At 36.4% G+C, this 20,330-nt stretch overlaps 1 protein-coding gene across 9 annotated transcripts; it reads right to left on the bottom strand.

Annotated features, from left to right (window-relative positions):
* Positions 1 to 1,944: 1,944 nt before the first annotated feature.
* LOC123504622 lies at positions 1,945 to 15,618 on the bottom strand. 9 transcript variants are annotated; one of them, XM_045255296.1, is made up of 7 exons: positions 15,484 to 15,611; positions 15,054 to 15,265; positions 12,353 to 12,607; positions 11,317 to 12,269; positions 9,207 to 9,362; positions 5,342 to 5,533; positions 1,945 to 2,032 (listed from the first exon to the last, which is right to left on the bottom strand). In XM_045255296.1, exons 2-7 carry the CDS (start codon positions 15,097 to 15,099, stop codon positions 1,991 to 1,993), a joined length of 1,644 nt encoding a protein of 547 aa, XP_045111231.1. In that variant the 5' UTR covers positions 15,100 to 15,265; positions 15,484 to 15,611; the 3' UTR covers positions 1,945 to 1,990. The 9 variants fall into 9 exon arrangements, with proteins under 9 accessions (XP_045111231.1, XP_045111225.1, XP_045111230.1 ...); XM_045255290.1 differs by lacking the exon at positions 1,945 to 2,032 and having other exon boundaries at positions 4,978 to 5,533; positions 15,460 to 15,618; XM_045255295.1 differs by lacking the exon at positions 1,945 to 2,032 and having other exon boundaries at positions 4,978 to 5,533; positions 15,054 to 15,231; positions 15,460 to 15,609.
* Between the last annotated feature and the right edge of the window lie 4,712 nt (positions 15,619 to 20,330).

Raw genomic sequence — 20,330 nt, 5'->3', positions numbered from 1 at the left:
ATTATGTGTAGGGTACAGGAAATTACTTGTCGCACAATTAGTCAGATGCTATGCACGGGCTCTGACTCTCTAAAGGGATCACTGACCCCCCTGTATCATGATCAGGAAGATCTTGGGAGTACTGACAAGTGTAGGTGTAGCCGAGGCCTGTATCAACGTTGTTGTGTCACCACTACAACCCGCCTGGAACCCTCACCGTGTCAGTGTTGATATTCAATCTGCATCAGCCCAAGAGGGACTGGCTCCCTCATGTGCTGCAAGACATATTCATGACTAAATTGTCCAAGTACCCACATGTCCAGGCTATTCATGTTTATTGTGATGGGTCAGTCAATGGCAGCAGGTCTGGATGTGGGCTGTTCATCCGTGACTACATCTCTGCCAGTCTCTACACTGACACTGAGGTTTCCAGGCGGCTCCCTGCACCCATGTCTTCCACTAGAGCAGAACTGTATGCTGTACTGGAGGTGCTCCCATTGTGGCGCCTCTCCATAAGAATGTATATTTCTTTATTGACAGTCAGGCTGCATTGTATGCCCTTCAATCCCATGGACTGTGATCTAGTTAATAAGTGTCTTGATCTCATCCACGCCCTAGAAGGTGCTGGTGCCACGGTCCATTTCATCTGGATACCCTCTCATATGGGTATCCCACTAAATGAAAAAAGCAGACCACCTTGCTCAGTGTGCCTTACAAGATGACACAGTGGACCCTGGCACTGAGCACACTCTGGGTTATGTTAAGAGTAGCATTAAGGACTTTGTACATGGTAGCATTAGTGATCAGTTGGAACTTTGTTGCCATAGGGGCAGTAGCACTAGTCTTCACTATGCACGTGTCTCCCAGAGCTATGCTTCCACCTACGGGAGACACACTGCATCACATGAAAGGGTGGCAATGAGGCTCAGATTAGGCTACAAATACTTTTGGAAAGTCAGTGCTTCTCCTGGTGTGTGCTGTGTGCTGCACCAAGGGGACACACTCTGCATCACTATACCATGGAATGTCCTCTCATTGCTAAATTTAGGCCACAAGGTCAACATGACTTGTATAGCCTCAAACATTTTCATGAGCGACCCTATTTGGAACATTTCATTCCTTTGCGACCCAGAGTAAAGTAATGAGGAAGAAAATGTACAATGATATATAGTTATATACACGAGCCTGCATGGGCCCACTGCCAGTCCAACATACGCGTTTGATACAGGAGTCATTCCTGTCAGAGACACCATTATGTGGGGCCCAGGAGGAGGGAGGTGGGGGGAAGATGAACATACATAACAAAAGTAATTTGTGGTTAAAGAAGAATAATTCAATTAAGTAACTGAAAATGTTCCTGTGTCCCTGCGACCCATCAAAATTGATCTAACAACTCAACTTTGGGTCGCGACCCATTGTTTAAGAACCACTGTCCTAGACTCTGCCACTCTCAGGGATATACTCAGGGAATATCCTCAGTTTGCTCCCAGACTGTAGGATGTTTATGCAATAAGGTTTGCAATATCTGTACTTATTTATTGAAATATTTGTATTCTTGTTATGTATACTGTTTAGTGTTATATTTTTTATACTTTAACCTTAAGTCTTTGCCCAGGGGTGGGTGGCATAGCCCATCCTCCTCCTTTGTTGTAATTATTTATTAATTCAACAATAAATGTATCAATCAATCAATCATGAAATTGCTCTATTCCTACAACCTCAAACTGACCATGGATAAAATTCTTTAGATTAGAAAAGGTGGTTATTTTTTCTTAAGTTTCCATAAAGTAAAAAGTTTAATATATATTAATGGTCAGTTCATGGTTGCAAAAGTACATAAGTTTACAACTGGAACCATCTTTCTGAGTCACATATGTCATATATGTATTCGATCTACTCACTTTCAATGATCATACAATTTGACAAAGTAAATCAACACAATGTGAAGATTAACAAAGGTAAAACTCAGAAATAGGAACAAAAAAAAACAGTCAAAGTATTTGTACTCACTTTAGACACTACAAGGGAGGTGGTGGGCAAAGGAGGATGGTACCTGAGGATGAAGAAAGTGTAAATTAGTGCATCAGCCTATCTGACTTGCTACTCCACTCACTGCCTCCAACCTTGCATTACTTCAGTCCTTCTGGAACATCACCCTGACAACAATTGTCACTGACTATCACTCTCATCCATGTACATACACCAATAATGATGATGATGATGACAATGATGATGGCAATTATGATGATTCACTCAACAAGACATACTAATACCTCATGTGTGTTATGCATGACTCATAGACACCAGAAGTGACCTTTGGTGTGTAATTCACCACAGCTTTCTGCTGGTCATCCAGCCAGCCTTTCCCATAATGGAGCAAGCTCAGAGCTCATAGACTGATCTTCAGGTAGGACTGAGACTACAACACACTCCACACACCAGGAAAGCGAGGCCACAATCTCTTGAGTTACATCCTGTACCTATTAACTGCTAGGTGAACAGTGTGTGTGTGTGTGTGTGTGTGTGTGTGTGTGTGTGTGTGTGTGTGTGTGTGTGTGTGTGTGTGTGTTCATTGACTATCATCTAGGTCCTAGTTAAAAAATATCAAGAAATGAGCATATAAGAACAAACACGCACACACACACACACAGATGCACACATCCACACACGCACACACACATACACACACACATCCCACATAGCAGACTACTTTGGAAGTTGGAGAACATAGGAGGACAAGAAAAATATTAGATTGGATAAGGGATTACTTGAAGGATAGAGAGATGAGAACTGTGATCAGAGATACATTTTCATCACAGAATAAGCAGCAAGTGGAGTGCCACAGATGCCTATATTAGCCCCCATTATGTTCCAGGTATATGTAGACGACATACAGTATGGAGTGACATGTAATATTAACATATAACATAAATAATAGGATAACAAAGGGCCACCAGGGCCCATCTAGGTTATCCTGTATCAGTCGCACAGCGACCTCGTCATCAATACTTAAAGATACACTTACAAGTACACAATACATTATATACTAATTCTAAATATATGGCCCATTAACAGGGCTAAGTCCTGCAGCGAAATCCTCTACAATTTGTGGTCCCCATACATGGGGATCATGTATATTAATTTATTTGCTGATGATGCATAATTGTTAAGAGTAATTAAGACCTGAGAAGACTGTTTGCTGCTGCAGGATGATATAAACAAAATTTATGAGTGGAGTAAGAAGTGGAAGTTAGAATTCAATACCAAGAAATGCTACATAATGGAATTAGGAAAGAGAAAGAGAAGACCAGTATGGAACTATTTGATGGGAGAGGAACAAATAATGAAGACTAAAGAGGAAAAAGATCTGGGAGTGGTTATACAAGAAACACTGAGCCCCCAAAAAACACATAAGTAAAATATTTTGAACATCATATAAAATGCTGACTAATATTAGGGTGGCATTTCAATACTTGGATAAGGATATGATGAAAAAATCTTGACAAGCATGATACGTCCAAAGCTGGAATATGCAGCTGTGGTGTGGTCTCCAACCTCTAAAAAAAGATATAAGAAGATTAGAATGGATCCAGAAGATAGCTACAAAGATGGTGTCAGAACTAAAGGACCTAACATATGAAGAAAGACTGAAAGAAATGGGACTGCCAACCTTACAAGATAGAAGAAAACGAGGAGATCTAATAACAATGTATGAAATAGTAGATGGCTTTGAAAAGATAGACAAAGAAGACCTGGTGCTAGTGACAGAAGAAGCTAGAAGAACATGAGGACATGTAAAGAAGATCAGGATGAGGCAGTGTGTGAAGGATATTGGAAAATACCGTTTTCCACATAGAACAGTGGAAAAGTGGATTGCATTGAGTGATGAAGTTGTTACAGCACATAATGTGCATAACTTTAAAGAAAAAATGGATACATGAAGACAGGACGCTATGAGCCCTGCTCGAACCCTGTACAATAAAACTAGATAAATACACGCACACATAACAAACAATAGGGCACTCAAAAAAGATCAGGAAAAGTCATTGATTAAAAAAAAGTCAAGAAATATAGTTTTCCACATAGAGCTGTGGATATTTGGAATGGCTTAAGTGAGGAGGTTGTTAAAGCAGTTAATGTACACATATTTAAAGAAAAGTTGTATAAATATAGAGACAGGACATTATAAGCCCTGCTTGAACCCTATAAAATACTAGGTGAATACAACTAGGTAAACACACGCACAACAACACAATCAACTGACCTCAAGTATTAGCTTCACCTCAGACATTTTTAAAACTCACTCCTCAACATGAAAAGAACTGTTGCTTTTACATAGTTTTAGAGAGAGAGAGAGAGAGAGAGAGAGAGAGAGAGAGAGAGAGAGAGAGAGAGAGAGAGAGAGAGAGAGAGAGAGAGAGAGGAAGAAAAAAAGAAATCATGAAAGATCAATTTATATTTGTTTATCTAACCAGAAGAAACATTATTAACTTCAGTGAATTGTATTGTAATGTTTAGTATAGTGTAGTATTTAGCAGTAAAGATTGATTCTTTATTTAGTCAGCTTTGGGTTGGTCTCAGACAACAAAATGACATGTATTTAGATTTCCGGGGAGAAATGGAAAGTGAGAGGAGTGTACTTTGCTCACTCTATTACTGAGGCCAATCTGATATGCAAAGTTGAGCTTTCCATGGCAATACACAGGTTTGGATGAAAGCTTAGCCTGTGTCCTTCTGCTTAAGGAAAATACAAGACTCATGAGGTGTGGGATGCCTACAAGAGGAACTAAAATCAGGTATGGCTGCAGGACCTCCCACCTGGCCTTCCTCAACATGGACAGGCTCATCAAGCACAACAGGGGATGGAGGGCAAATAGAGGAAGCCAGCAGTGGGTCAGCCTCCATTGGCTTACTTCCCCATGGACAATTTTTAGGACCAGGTATGGGCAGACATTGCCAACAGGAGGGAGAAAAAAATTAATAAATGAAAATAGGTAATAAGCTGCATACACATATATTTTTGGTCCCATAAAAATTTACACTTTTATATTATAGCCATTGTTCTATACATACAATCTAACAAACATCAGAATTAATAAACTGAGTAATTGCACTTTGACCTAAATACTGTTTTCATGAGGATAACACTAACCATTTTAACTTCAATGCTGGCCCTCACTTGTACTAGAAGCCACTTTCCCACATTAATTAAAAAATATATAATGTATGAGAGAGAATGCTTAACCAATCATACCAAGCCGGATTAGCCCTCACCACCACTCTGACAAGATTTGGTGTAAATACTTCCACAAGGAGGAGCAAAACTATCACAACAATCATCAGCATTACTTTCATTACCCACTTTATCATTGTGTGTCAAGTTTGTCCCTGACACTGCTTGTAGAGGCTGTGTATTGGTGAGGGCTGCAGTAGGCTCCGGTGTGAGATTGTCCCACGACATTGAAGGAGTGGAGTCAACAGAAGACTCACATCGCTCATCACAGTCCTTAAACTGAACACAACTTCTGCCAGCACCACAGGCACCCTCATGTTGCTGGGAATGGCAATATTACAAAGAATGTACATATAGAAAAATTAACAATGGTATGAGAATATATAAATAGATGTGATGAGAGAGAGAGAGAGAGAGAGAGAGAGAGAGAGAGAGAGAGAGAGAGAGAGAGAGAGAGAGAGAGAGAGAGAGAGAGAGAGAGAGAGAGAGAGAGAGAGAGAGAGAGAGAGAGAGAGAGAGAGAGAGAGAGAGAGAGAGAGAGAGAGAGAGAGAGAGAGAGATGAATTAGGCTAAGTTTGAATCAATGAGTCAGTGGCTAAGCATGAATGAGTAAAATCGGAAAGCAAGTGTGAGTTGAGAGAAGTGCAAATTAGATTATGAAAATGAGCAAAAAAGGAAGTGTGTATGTGAGATTGAAAGTAGGATGGGATTAAATGTTCTTTACAATGAGAGTCATTATGAGTGAGAACACAAATGTGAGAATGTGAAAGTTAGCAGATGAAGTATGAGAATGAGTGAGTAGGAACAGTCCTCAGAAATGATAAATGGAATGAGACAGGCAGGCAATGAGAACGGAATAATTTGAAAGGGTGAGACAGTGAGTAGGTGAAAGTAAGGTATCATTCATTCCCTTGTACCTCTATCTTGGGTAGATAAGGGGAGCTGAGCTAACAAGAAAGGAAGTTTGAGACAAAATGAAATAGGATGAAGAGAAAAGGAACAGAGGAAGGAAGTATGAGGAAAGGAGTTCATAAGGAAGGAAATAGAGTAACTGGGGCAAAAATGTGGAAGAATGATGATGAAAAATGGGAATAGACGAGAAGGTAGAAAGAATAATTACTCTACTCCTTCAATCTTTTTCTTCCCAGCACTTCTCAACAGCAACATCTACATTCAATAAAAATATCATACAATATCATACATTTTCTTACTAATTCATTATATATCTTTTTGTAAAGAGTTTTGTTACTGTCTTCTTTTTTCTCTCCCATTTAAAGTTTTGTGTGGCAGACATGACATACTTTATATTACTATCATATGCATAAAATTTATCCATAACCACAATCACTACATCAGATAAGGAAGTTATTGTCTCTTTTCTTTCTCTCCTCTCTGGAATTTAGTGTGATAGATATGGCACACTTTATATTACTATCATATGTATAAAAATCATCCACACTTACAATTGCTACACCAGATAAGGAAGTTTTAAAAAAATCTGCATCCATATCTGTATCTTCAAATATTATTACTGTATTCTAATATATACCATTTTATCCAAAACAGCATTTTATGAGAAATGAATATTCAGCTCTACCACCACATCAATGGAACTCTAAAATTTAGTATCCACCACAATACTAAGGGAGTATAGGTAGGATAGAAATAGTACAGAAATGTAAAGAAATAAATTAAAATAAAATAGGAAAAAATAAGAAAAATGAGACTGAATGTGATGTAAACTAACATAGATGGATTTATACACAACCTGGAACTACAAAACTATCTCAGAAATCAAAATAAAAAAAAGAGGAGTCTTTAATGGAAACAAAGCTAGAGATGAAAGCCAGATACTCTTATTAACAATAACTAGAATGTATGGAAAACACAAAGGATTGGTAAACTTCGACAAAAATGGTGAAATATGGAGAAGGAAAATTTGAAAAATTCAGTGTAAACTGGTGGAAAATAATGGAGAAATACTGACAATAATAATAACATGCATACCACCCAAAACTATATATTGATAACAGGAACAATATGAAAAATAATAGAAGACATTTCAATGTTTGAGTAAATTAATAGAAAGTTCATCACTAACTGTAAAGAACAAAAATTTTTGGAAACATTTCAAGCAGGACAAAATGAGACTACATGAAGAGAAAATTTTTTGCAGCTAACTGTAGCAAAAGTAATGATGCAATTGTTGATTGAAAAGAAAAGATATGAAGGAGATAACAAACCATTAAGGCTACCTAGATGTAATACTAATGAAGGGAATGGAACAAACAAATAAATAAAGATACATGTGCCCCAAGGGAAAAAGTGACCATGTAGTATTCATAAAAGTAGAAAATGATAATGATGTTAATGAAGAAGGCAAACTATACAAAGAAAATGGAGAAACTATGGAAAACCAAATATAGACAATCTAAGAAATTCTCTGAACAAATGGATTAGGAAAGATTGAGAAGAGGAAATGATGTGCTAGAGAAATATGAAATTTTCATAGACACATATGAAGCAGGAGTGAATAAATATGTCCTGTTATACATATCTATGGAAAGAGGAGAAAAAGTGTGGTCCAATGCTTGATGTGCAAGTGAATGGGAAAAAGAGACAAATGATAGATAATAATGAAAAGAAATTGAGGTAAAAAAAAAAATAAAGAAGACATAAATTAGCAAGAAATGAAAACGTAAAAATAAGGAGAGGAAATTACATGAAAAGGGTTACATTAAAAAGTGCAGGAATGAACCAAAACTGTTCTATAGATTCATGAATGGAAAATTCAAGCTAAAAGAAAAATGAGAAAGATTGAAGAATGGAAATGAAACAAATGAGGACCAAAAAGACATGAGTGAATTCCTACACAAGTTCCAGATTTTCCCACAAGAAACAGATAGTGAAGTACCAGAAGGATCAGTGCTAGTACCAATACTTTCCTTGATCTTTATAAATGATGTGCCAAACAGAGTACAGAGTTAGATGAGCTTGTTTGTAGATGATGCAAAACTGCAATAAAACAAACGAGCAATCCCAAATCATAAGTTCCTAACATGCCATCCCCACTAAAACAGTTTTATACTGCACCAAAAAAAGTACTCCATCCAAATGCCTTGGTTGAATCAATCCTAGAATGTTGATGTGAGTCATGTGGGTCAAACCATCTAATAAAGGCACAAATGGACTTTTCTCACTTACATGTTCAGCCAATAGTTGGCCAGCCAATTACTGCTTCCCATTGGTTCCACTTTCCATAATGCATAAAGATATAAGCAACAAATGGAGACAGGAATGATATTATCGTTATTGTTTTTGCTTTCTATTTTTTTCATTTTAAAAAATAAGGCAATATCTGTTATTTACCTAACATTCATTCATGATATTGGCTCTTATTGACCAAGAAAAATGCCAAACATTGCATCTTTTGGTCCCTAAAAAAATCTCACCTTTATTGCTAACTTATTTACATCATCAGTTATATTCATCATATCAAAAAACTCATAAACATCATCACTGGCATATTTAGAACAATATTTTTTTTCAAAACTGAACCATCTAAGCTGACTACTACCTGAGATATTAGCACAAAAATCATTGCCAATTTTTTTAAAGCAATATCTAGCGGGGTTTTTTTATTTGGCATGTTAGAACCTTTTGACAAACAACCCCTTAATTATAAGAAACAACAAAGACTGAAATTTTCAATCAGTAATTAGAGCATGAAATGAAGATTTGATGTGGAAAAAATTACATGTAATGGAAATAAGAGTCAAAAGTGACAAAATAGGACATATAAAATGGGAAATGAAGAAATAATAAATGTACAAATCTGGGAGTGATTGATACAATGATAAAAGATAGGCTACAGTTGGAAAAGCATATAGAAAAGATATTTAGAGATATAGTATACTTACTACATATATATTATACAAAGCATTTAGACTTGCTGAGGACAAACTACCAGAAAGCAGCTAAATGGTTCACATACCTGCATGAGTGATATTTCACACCCACAAGTCTCACAAAAGCCATATTTCCGAGCTATATTTTGGAAAGCTTCTTGCTCATACGTCTCACGCAAAATAGATAATTCTGATAATGGATCTGGTGGTGGCTCTGTCTGCCTGTGCTGTCTCTGAGTGGGCTGCAGGGAAAAATATACGAGATACTTGATGATGTACTGAAACTAAAACTTCAATCACTGTTCTTGTTTGTTGCACAAGTCATGATGCTTCATATTAACAAATCATTCCAGCCCATGATCTCATTTATAATTTATACATGTATCTAACTCAACTGACAATTTTATATTTCACTATTATAACGGCTAATATAAAGTTTTGTATCATCTCCAATAATATTTTGGCCTCCTCAGATGCTAACTATGCAGGGGTTTTAATCTTTCTTTGCACAGACTGAGAGACCCATTTAAAAAAAAGAGGAACACACATTCCATTCACAACTTTACTAAAAAAGGTGGAGTCAAAGCTACTCTCCATTCATTCATACAAACTCTGCTGCAATACAGTACATCTTTACTTATGGTCCCAATAGTTAACAAAATCTATCACCATTATTGTCATTATTTTTATTATTATTATTGACATTATTATTATTATTATTATTATTATTATTATTATAATTATTACTATCATTATCATTACCATTATCATTATTATACTAATTATGAAGAGCAAAGTAAAAGTATCAGGGAAAGATCATAAAACTAGTTTAAACACAAGCAACATTCTCATAATGAGCAAACATGAGTGTAAAAAATTATATTAGTATTTTTGAGAAGCATATTTCCATCAATTAACTGACTGTGTTTGCTCTTCCACCAAATTATAATAGGATATAACAACATTAAAAGAAAAGTTAAGTCCTGGAAAGATAAGTTTGTAAAAAACCTGAAAGACCTTTACTATTATCATTTACACTTTCCCTTTCTAAGATGATGGGCAATGCTGGTAGTCTGATGTAAAAGTTTTCATTACCTTTGCTCTAAATCAAATTTTCATGTTAAAGATATTCCATATCCTATAATATATACTACTTATATATGGTGCTCCCTTTCACTGAGCTAATGGATGGATGTATGAACACATAACTGAGGTGAAGTTTAGAAAACATTTTAGTTTTATCTACAAATGAAGAGTTGTTATCCTAATCCCCAGCCAGCATGCCAGTGACTAAACTGAGACTTATTAAAACTTAAATTGGGACAAAGGAAAGAAACATTTGACAGTCAGTCATAAGGTGTCCTAGTACCATTTTGTTATGCTGGATGACCTCAACAGAGAAAAGAAAAGAAAACATTAAGCCACAGGTTATCTTCAAATTCAAGCTAAGAAGCATGACATTTTTAGATAACTTGTGATACTGGTTTATATTGCACTGAAAGATATACATACAAGTCACATAACTACACTTACTACAACACCACTATAACACTCATCATTTTGAATTAGCAATTTTCAGTGTCGTTGTCACCGCAAACCAATGTTAAGGAGGTATTTCCTATCATTCCATAAGGCATACATACTAAATAGTGATACTTTCCCACAATAACCTATCTTATGCATTAATGGTTAGTCTGTGAATTATATCAACAACTACTATTACACTGTCTCAACCAATGCTCTTGCTTGCCTTAATGATACTACTACTCGTTGAAAAATGATAGCAACCCCATAAAAAGACAGTTAAACATATCAAGATAACTATGGACATAAGAAACCCAAATAGCAGTAGTAAAGACATATGGTATGGTAGAGGATACTAACCATCACTTCGGAAACATGATATTTGTACTTTTAAATAAGTGAAGAGAATCTTCTTTGCAAAGATACTAGAAACATTGTAATAATACCTATCTCTAAAACTTGAACATACAGTCATTGCCACTCATGATGTGCAAGAAAAATCTATTTAAAATTAAAGCACGTAGGCATTTTTCCATTTCTTTTTTCTTTGTGACCAAATGAAATGTCTTTTTATAAAACATACTACTATACAACAAATAAAAAGTTGTTCATATTGAAATTACACTAACATGAAATGAGAACTGGTAAGACTGTCCCATGATATCCAGATACCTGAGAGTGATGTATCCAGCAGGGGCCTGATCCATGGAATGAAGTGTGTTCTTTGGGCAACACCTCATTCTTGAAGCCACAAGATTCCCGCCATAAACGTCTGGACTTGGTGGAGATTAGACTTTGTGTAGGATCTGGAGGTGTCTCATGATATTTTGAAGATCTTTCTTGCCTTTTCTCCTTTGGTATAATTTGAATCATATTTTGTCTAGATATAGAACTACTGACTGCACTGTTTTTCTGAATATCTGATATTTCACTGCAAACTGGGTTTGTATAAGAAACATAATTATTACTGGCTTCAGCTCTAGATGGATGGGATTGCTGTTGATGCTGTGAGAGAGAAATCAAATTATGGCTGGATTGAGGAGAATCCCTGTAACTGGAACAAGCATCTGGAGCTTCAGTGCCTTCATCCAAATTGCTTTTTCCATAGTTACATTCATTAAACTTATGTGAATGAACATGGGCATGAACTTTCTTCCTATGTCTGGAGCATTTACCAAAAGGTTCCTTATTGTACATACTGGATTCCCTCCATCTAGTCTGGCGATTCTTTCCACTACAAGTATTCCTATGAAAATGTTGATCTACTTCTTCAGGAGGTGGGTGGCTGGAACATAAACTTTGAGAGCTGGAAGAGTTGGAGAAGGCTGGCTGCACAGACCATACATCACTGGCATGAGTGTTGTAAGGCGGATGATATACTGATGTACTTCCTTTGGTATTGTTTGGGATATTTTTTTTCAAATGTGAATGTGTTTTTATATTTCTTGCTTGTCTTTCCTGTTTATTTTTCTGGGGGATATGAGATGAGTGCTTTCTATAATACATAGAAGTTTGACCGTGTTTACCAGCAAATGGAGGACTGGGTGTCCAACTCTTTGGCACCGGTACAGCAGGAAACCGTTCAGCAGACTGAGATGTATGTATGCCAATACTTCTTGATATACCTTGAAGAGAAGGAAAAATACTAAAATTACACAATAAGATTCTCATTATTACATTTCATAGCAAAATTAACATCTTACCTCACCTGTATTGTTGATGCTGTATGGACCATTGTCTGCAGAGCGTGGAAGACGTGGTATATGTCCCAGCTCAACCATTTCCCTGGGTTGAGGAGGAAACCCATCAATGCCAAGCTTCTGCCTCTTGTGACGTTTTCTTTGACGATAAAATATTTTGGTGCACACAACACAGGCCCACACACTACCAACAAGCAACCCCACACCAACAAGGGTTCCAAGCACAGCCACAGCAATAGCAAGCAGTCCTATGTGATCCTCTCCTGCAAATAAATATACATGAAGTGCTACATGGAAGCAAAAATCTGCATGATGAGCATTTTACTGCAAAGTGCCAGGATGAGATAAGAGACAAGAAGAGTAAGAAGGGTGTGGAAATGAATAACCACTTTGGAGAAATATGAACAGAGGAATGATGTAGAAGATGCTAATTATCATAAACTCACTTTTATGTTTAAATTACCCAAACAACATGACCAATCATTAGAGTCTATTGTTTCTTTTGCCCTACCCAATGATAAGATAAGAAACCACACAACCTTTTTCCCTTCTTCTTAACTCATCTATCTGGTAATTAGCATTCACAGACACTTTTATATGTAAGAGGAGAAATATGGCCAAAGGTAACAGAAAGAGTAAATAAAAAGGCCCATTAAATTGCTAGTTCTCATGCAGGTCCGAAGGAGTTAACGAAAAGAAGGTGGTAAGTGTTTTGAAACCTTCCTTTTAAATTATTTCAAGTCATAGGAAGATAGAAATACAGAAGTAGGTAATGAGTTCCAGAGTTTACCCGAGAAAGGTATGAATGATTGAGAATACTGGTTAACTCTTGAATTCGAGAGGTGGACAAAATAGGGGTGAGAGGAAGAAGTGAGTTTTGTGCAGCAAGGCTGCAGGAGAAGGGAACGTATGTGGTTAGCAATATCAAGAGAAGTTGGCATGAAAATAGCAGTAGAAGACAGCAAGAGATACAACACTGCAGCAATGAGAAAGAGGCTGAAGACAATCACTCAGAGGTGGGGAATTGTAAAGCTTTTGATTCCATCCTGTCTAATAAAAATGTGTGAGTGGAACCATCTCATACATACATGCAAAGAGTACTCCATACATTGGAGGATAGAGCCATTGTACTGAGTTAGCAGTTAGGGGGTGAGAAAAACTGGCAGAGATGCCTCAGAATGCCTAACTTCATAAAAGCTGTTTTAGCACGAGATATGATATGAAGTTTCCAGTTTAGATTACAAAGAAAGGACAGATCAAGGATATTAAGTATAGAAGATGGGGACAGTTGAGTGCCATTAAAGGAGAGAGGATAGTTGTCTGGAGGTTTGCGTCAGGTAGAGAGATGGAGGTAATGAGTGCGTTTACCTGTTTCCTGGAGGCAGCTGGATTTCTGTCCATGTGTGGCAACTCAAAATGAGCTAAGCTAAGCAGTGAACAAGTCTAATTTATAGATGTATCACTCGTCCATATCCAGTGGCGGATCCAGAGGGGGGGACGTGGGGCATGAAGCCCCTGCCAAAAAGTTTTTGCTTATCATTATATAAAATTACATTATTACATAAAAATAGCTGCACATATCTTAAAAATGCTCTCATGATTGTTGTTTTCAAAAAGTTTCTCAGAGGCTTACAGCACTATCCCCAACCCCCAATCATCCTAGTTGATTATGCTTGCCACCAATCTCAAGAGGTACAGGAATTCAGATTAGCCCCATCAAAAAATTTTGATCCTGGATCTGTCACTGTCCATATCCACATCATTATAAATATCTACATCCACATTGCCATCCACAGATCTGATATATGCATGTGCATTTGCATCCTTATTATTAATATTATGAGATAAATATCCACATCTGCACACACAAAGAGGATGTGGTGGATGTATTCTTGGTATACATTACAGAATATAAAGTACAAAGCTTACAAAGTTTATGAAAATCAAATAATGCTTGTTTATTTCATTATCTACTAAAATTATTTTTCTGATTTCATTTCTTTTAAAGCTTAGAAAACTTATTATGTGTCAAGAGTTTTAAGAAAGATTGACAAGAAGCAGTGAATTTTATGTAGTAATTATGTATACATGCATCAGATAAGTATGTAAAAGTATGTATATTCATTCATGTAAGTACTGTGTACAGCATTAGTACTGTTTAAGTGTATAATATGTAATATTACATAAGTACAGTAAATTAGAGAGAGAGAGAGAGAGAGAGAGAGAGAGAGAGAGAGAGAGAGAGAGAGAGAGAGAGAGAGAGAGAGAGAGAGTTCCTGGCAATAAAATCTAAAAATTACAAAAATGCAGTATTGTGTAACAAAAGCTGCTGCCTTACAACAACAAAAAATAAGCTAGCCCATATCGTGATTTCATATTTTTTTTTTTTTTAAGACATTCGCATCTGTGAGGATGTAGGCTACCTACCTAGTAATATGATATCCTTATCTGCTTTTGTTACATACTAATAATTGCATCAGCAAAATATACCTAGGTATTATGACATACGCATCCGCGCACCTCTGAATTCGGACATCTGGTTCAAAGCTTATCAAGTCCAGTTGTGAGGGTATCATACTTTCAAGATTATTGGATAATGTACTTATAATGTTCCCCCTTGATATAAATACTTACGATATCAACCTAGACAGGGTTTCAAGCTGTAGCAAGAAACATGCTAATCATGTTTCAATATCTCAATATACATACCTTTACCTCTCACTGGATTTTGGTAACTAGTATTGCCGCTGCTCATGTTCCGCCGCCACAGAACACAACCTGTCCACTGTCAGTGTCAACACAAGCCAAGGAACATAGAACACTCGGCACAGGGCCAACCTGCCGCCTTGGAGTTGTAAACCAACAGGAGGGTCAGACACATGACCTGCTGGATCCCAAGACTTCTATGTAGTTCATGGTATCTGCCGTCAGATGTACGTATTCCGTCGTTTTTAGAAAATTATGTCAACTTGAAATTTAAAAATATATGGTTTTTTTTTTTTTTTTCTATATACTCATATGTTTATGATCAACATATTTTTTTTATCATTACTCCAGTGTGTGTGTGTGTGTGTGTGTGTGTGTGTGTTACATTGATGTGTGTAATGGTGCGCACATTTAAAAAGAAAGAAAAAATCACATTGTAGAGTCGTTTGTTGATTTTCACACTGAACCTGGTAGTCTCGGCGTGGTTGGCGAGCGAGTGTTCGACGAAGGTTCCTACTGTATCATGAAGCGTCACTGGGACATCTGAATTCCGCAACTGCCGCTCGATCACTACATTCATGCAGATGCAGCAACACTAACCACAGGCAAAGATGGCAACATGAGTAGGTTTCTATTTTACGTAAGAGGGATAAACAGCAGCGGGGAACAAAAACTGTGACAAAAAAAAAAAAAAACGCCCACAGAGGTGCCAGTCTAGGAACAGAATCAAGAGTTAGCCAAAAGAATCGGATAAATATATCGAAGCCTCCTTAAATAGGTTCAGGTAATAAATAGGTGCAATTTCAGAAGCAGGCAGGGATTTTTTTTTATACCATTTGGGCTTTTCACGGGAATTTATGGGCTAAAGGGGATACTTTTCAGGGTACCTCCTATCTCAAACCACCCGCTTGGAAACCGTTGTCCCGAGGGAGGAAGCCCAACCTGCACTCAGACAGTGGACAGGATTCGAACCCGTGTGCTTCGATCGAGACCCCTCAGATCCCAAAGCGCGCATGGTTCCACTGTACTATCGTACTACCACGGCGTACAGTGGAACAAGAGAAGGAGATGAATGGTTCTGCCGTGCGTGCAGTTTGCAAGATCAGAAGAGCAGTTGGCATTAAAATAGTAGCACACGATAGCAAGTGATGCAGCACGTACTGCGGCGGTGAGGAGGCAAAAGTTAGTCAGTCAGAAGAAATGACTTGATAAACAAAAAGCTTTCGATTACGTCCATTCTAATAAAACAGTATGAGTGGAATCGTTCCCTCCCCTCCCCCAATCAATACATATGAAGAATTAGCCTATAAGGCCCTGTACAGAAGTAGCAGTTGTCGAGGACAGGTGGGGATGAGAATAAAACAACTGGCGGAGACGATTCGGATCGCCTACCTAACTGCATAAAAGCTGTTTGGACTAGAAAATGGATGTGAGATTTCCAGTTTAGATTATAAACAATGGATAGACTGATTATTTTTAGTGTAGAAGAGGTGGGGCAGTTGAGTGTCATTGAATGAGAGGGGATAGTTGTGTGGAAGGTTTTGTAGAGTTCATATATAGAGGAATTCAGTTTTTGAGACAGTGAACAATATTGCTTTGCACCAACCAGCAAGTTTAAGATATCAAAAGTCCGTTTTGTACCTTTTCTGTTCGATCTGTAACTTGCATGTTACTTCCTGAAGTGTTGATCAACTATGAAAAGACGTGGAAAAATGTAAGGTGATATCAACGAAGGAATGGATAGAACAAGTAATTTGGTTTAGATAATTAATAAACAAGAAGAGAGTAGGCAACAATACAGAACACTGAGGAATGTCACCAGATTTAAGAGAACAGTGATCGTCTACCACAATAGTAATTGAATTTGAGATGAAGGTACAAAAAGAAGGATAGAAGTTGTAGAACGGTAGATTGAAAATCAAAGCATGGTGCCAGACTCTATCAAAAGCTTTCGATATGTAGTGGCGGCGCCGAGGGAGGCGTGTGGGGCATTGAGGTACCCCCAATAATAAGCCAAGCGTCCTCTTCACACCTTCAAGATTGCTAACCTTGCTGTAATATCAATTAATTCTAGGAGAGCCAAATAGCTGAACATTAATTGATGCTATTATAGACACATTTGCTGCCAATTACCTGAACAGGCAGATAGTTTTAAAATAACATGTCAATTTAAAGCTCTTGGTTTGCTTGCCATGCTCTAACTTCTACTATTCTCCCTCTGATAATACTTCATATAAAATGGTACATTTTCTGCCATGTTACTTACACATGCATATATATATATATATATATATATATATATATATATATATATATATATATATATATATATATATATATATATATATATATAAAATTTCTTTTCATAGATCAAGTGTGTTTTACCTTATTGGTAATAAGCATTGAATATACATTATTCTAGATTTACTTGATTTTATGTATTTCCTCAGGCATAATTTTAGACAAGATGAAAAATTCTTTTTCGTTAACACTGCATTCTCAAAGAGTGAAGGTGTCAAAAATGTACATATCAATTTACAATCAATACTTTACATCGATGACATTTTGTGAAATCCCTCCACATTTTACACCAGCCACCCCCCTCAGCAACCCAAATGAAAATTTTCTGTTGCTGTCACTGGCTCACAGTGATCTAATGTCTGGATAATTGATCTTCAGTACATGCATTTAAACCTAAACATTTGAAAGCCATTTCAGTAACTAATACACTGTGAAATACAAGTACGTATCTGAGATCACACTTACTGTTTTGGCCCTCATGATATGTGTAGGGAGAAGAGTTTGCAGACAGTATTGCTGCAGTTATGGAATTTGTTTTATGGTGGTGCCATAACTGTAGAACATCTATTATAGATTTTGAATAGAATGAAGTTTCTAAAATGGGTTCATCATTTAAGCATCCCTTGACATAATCACTATCCCAAAATCACCCTCCCAGCCAATGGGCCCCTCCACTCAAGACCCTCTGGACCTCAAGCTACACCCACGCCCCATGTCAACCCCACCCATGTCCCCCACATACAATCTTTCACAGTCCCTTTTTCCCCAAATGATCAATTCCTACCGCCCGGATCACGCCCAAATCTGTCTGACGGAAGCCCTCCCAAGCCAATCAGCCAGAACTCGCTTTCCCTAGAGACTATATATAAATGACATGTGCAGCTTTCTACTTCCCTCAACAAAATGCAATTTGATGATGACTCCACACTATACATGTATGGTAACAACCCAGTGACCTCATTCTTAAAGGTAACTTAGAATTTGTGAAATTTTCTGAATGGTATCTAGTTAATTGTTTTACTGTTAACACAGCCAAAACTTACTACATGTTATTTACAAACACTACTACCAAATACCAATACCCAGACTTAGTACTCAAAACAATTCCATACTTTTTTTTTTTTTTATGTTATGGCCTATAGCGTCTGTATCCATACTTGAAGAGTATATGTGGGAAGTGTGGTTCAGCTTCTACCCATTAGTGGCACAGGCAATTTTATTTATAGTGGTACCCATATTAGGGCCCATATCACCACCCAAGCACCTAGAACCTAGGTATGAAAGTGACATGTAAGTAACTTTAAACCACACTCAACAAATGGCATAGCTTCAAAGTGGTATGTGGTGGGATTTAAACCTACGCATGGATGTCTGTCTGATCCCATGCTCACCACCTTATCCACTACACCACTGCCTCCCCCAAGTTCATAAAACAAATTTCCCAGGTATTATTTCTAACAAAAATCTTACCTTTAAGCGCCAAATATTAAATCTATGTATTAAACTTTCCCGTTCAATTGCACTTCTTGTACGAATCAAAAACCTCTTTCCAAGTAAAGTAATAAAAATGTACTATGTTCATGTATATCCTTACTTAGCTTATTGTAACTCTTGGTCTACTACCTATCCTTGTCATCTCTACAGTTTACTTAATTATTCCCCATAAGAAAATAATTAGAATAATAACCAAACATGACTTCCTCACACATACACCACTACTATTTAAATCAATGAATATTCTTCAACTCTCTGACGTACCTAAACTCTTTATTGCCACTTATATGTTCAAGCACTTAAATAACTACCATATATCTACAACACCACCGCATCACTATTCTACATGAAAAAAGCACACCTTGAATGTTCCTTGACACAACTTAACCATGTATAGACAATCATTAATATACAAAGGTTCTTCAATATAGAACTCTGTGCCACATGTACTAGTACATCTACATTTAAAAACAAAGTGAAGAATTTGCTATTGTCAAAGTGATGATTAGTGATTACACAAATTAATATTATACAATACTATCCCTCTATATGTATGACTAGGTTCTAAAGCATGTATATATACATGACTGTTATTGTATAACTACTACAATTACTGTTGTAAGGCTTTTACTTGTACCTGTTCTTTTTATTACTACATGTATTGTAATTAACTCTATCATGGTGTATTCTATCAAAGATACTGTCATTATATTTATTATACTTACTGCTGCTTGTATCCTTTTTCTATTTACATTGTATTTAGTATTATTGTTATTATTATTACTTTTAATGTACATTATTACACACTATTATTATTATGATTTCTATTATTTTATTTTATTATTGTTATTATTATTATTACTATTATTATTATTATTATTATTATTATTATTATAATTTCTACTATATCATTTTATTATTATAACTATTATTATCATTATTATTATTATTATTATCATTGTTATCATTATTATTATTATTATTATTTTATTATTATTACCATTATATTATTATTCATTATTTTTATAATTATTTCTGTCATCTTCTCTCTCCTACTTCTACTACTGCTGCTACTACCGCTACTGTCTCAGTATTATCACAGTATGTATTTTTTTTTTAATGTGTATGTAAGAGTATGTACAGTGTATATTTTTGTACAATAACCTTGCCAATAGACAACTTTTCATGTCTCCTTATTATATTATTGTCCTTATCTTTAGAAGCTAGATTGTAATTATTTTGTGTTTTATAGTTTTTAAGTACATGCCCAAAAAGCCATGCCCCAAAAAAGCCTTGCTTAAATATGGGCTGTCTACCAAACCTTCTACATGTATAATTCATTTATTTTAATTGTATCAATAGACATAATTAAATGTTTAAAGTGTTTAAAGTGTTAAAAGTGACCATCCAGTCCTTCAGATCTCTTTCCTGGACAGACACCACCACCTTCTCTCTCTTTGCTCCTATTATTCTTACAAAAAAGAC

The sequence above is a fragment of the Portunus trituberculatus genome, chromosome 16 (genome assembly GCF_017591435.1).
Source record: "Portunus trituberculatus isolate SZX2019 chromosome 16, ASM1759143v1, whole genome shotgun sequence".
Classification (NCBI taxonomy): domain Eukaryota; kingdom Metazoa; phylum Arthropoda; class Malacostraca; order Decapoda; family Portunidae; genus Portunus; species Portunus trituberculatus.
Note: the sequence above shows the minus strand (reverse complement) of the source record. Positions and strands in the feature narration are given on the sequence as shown.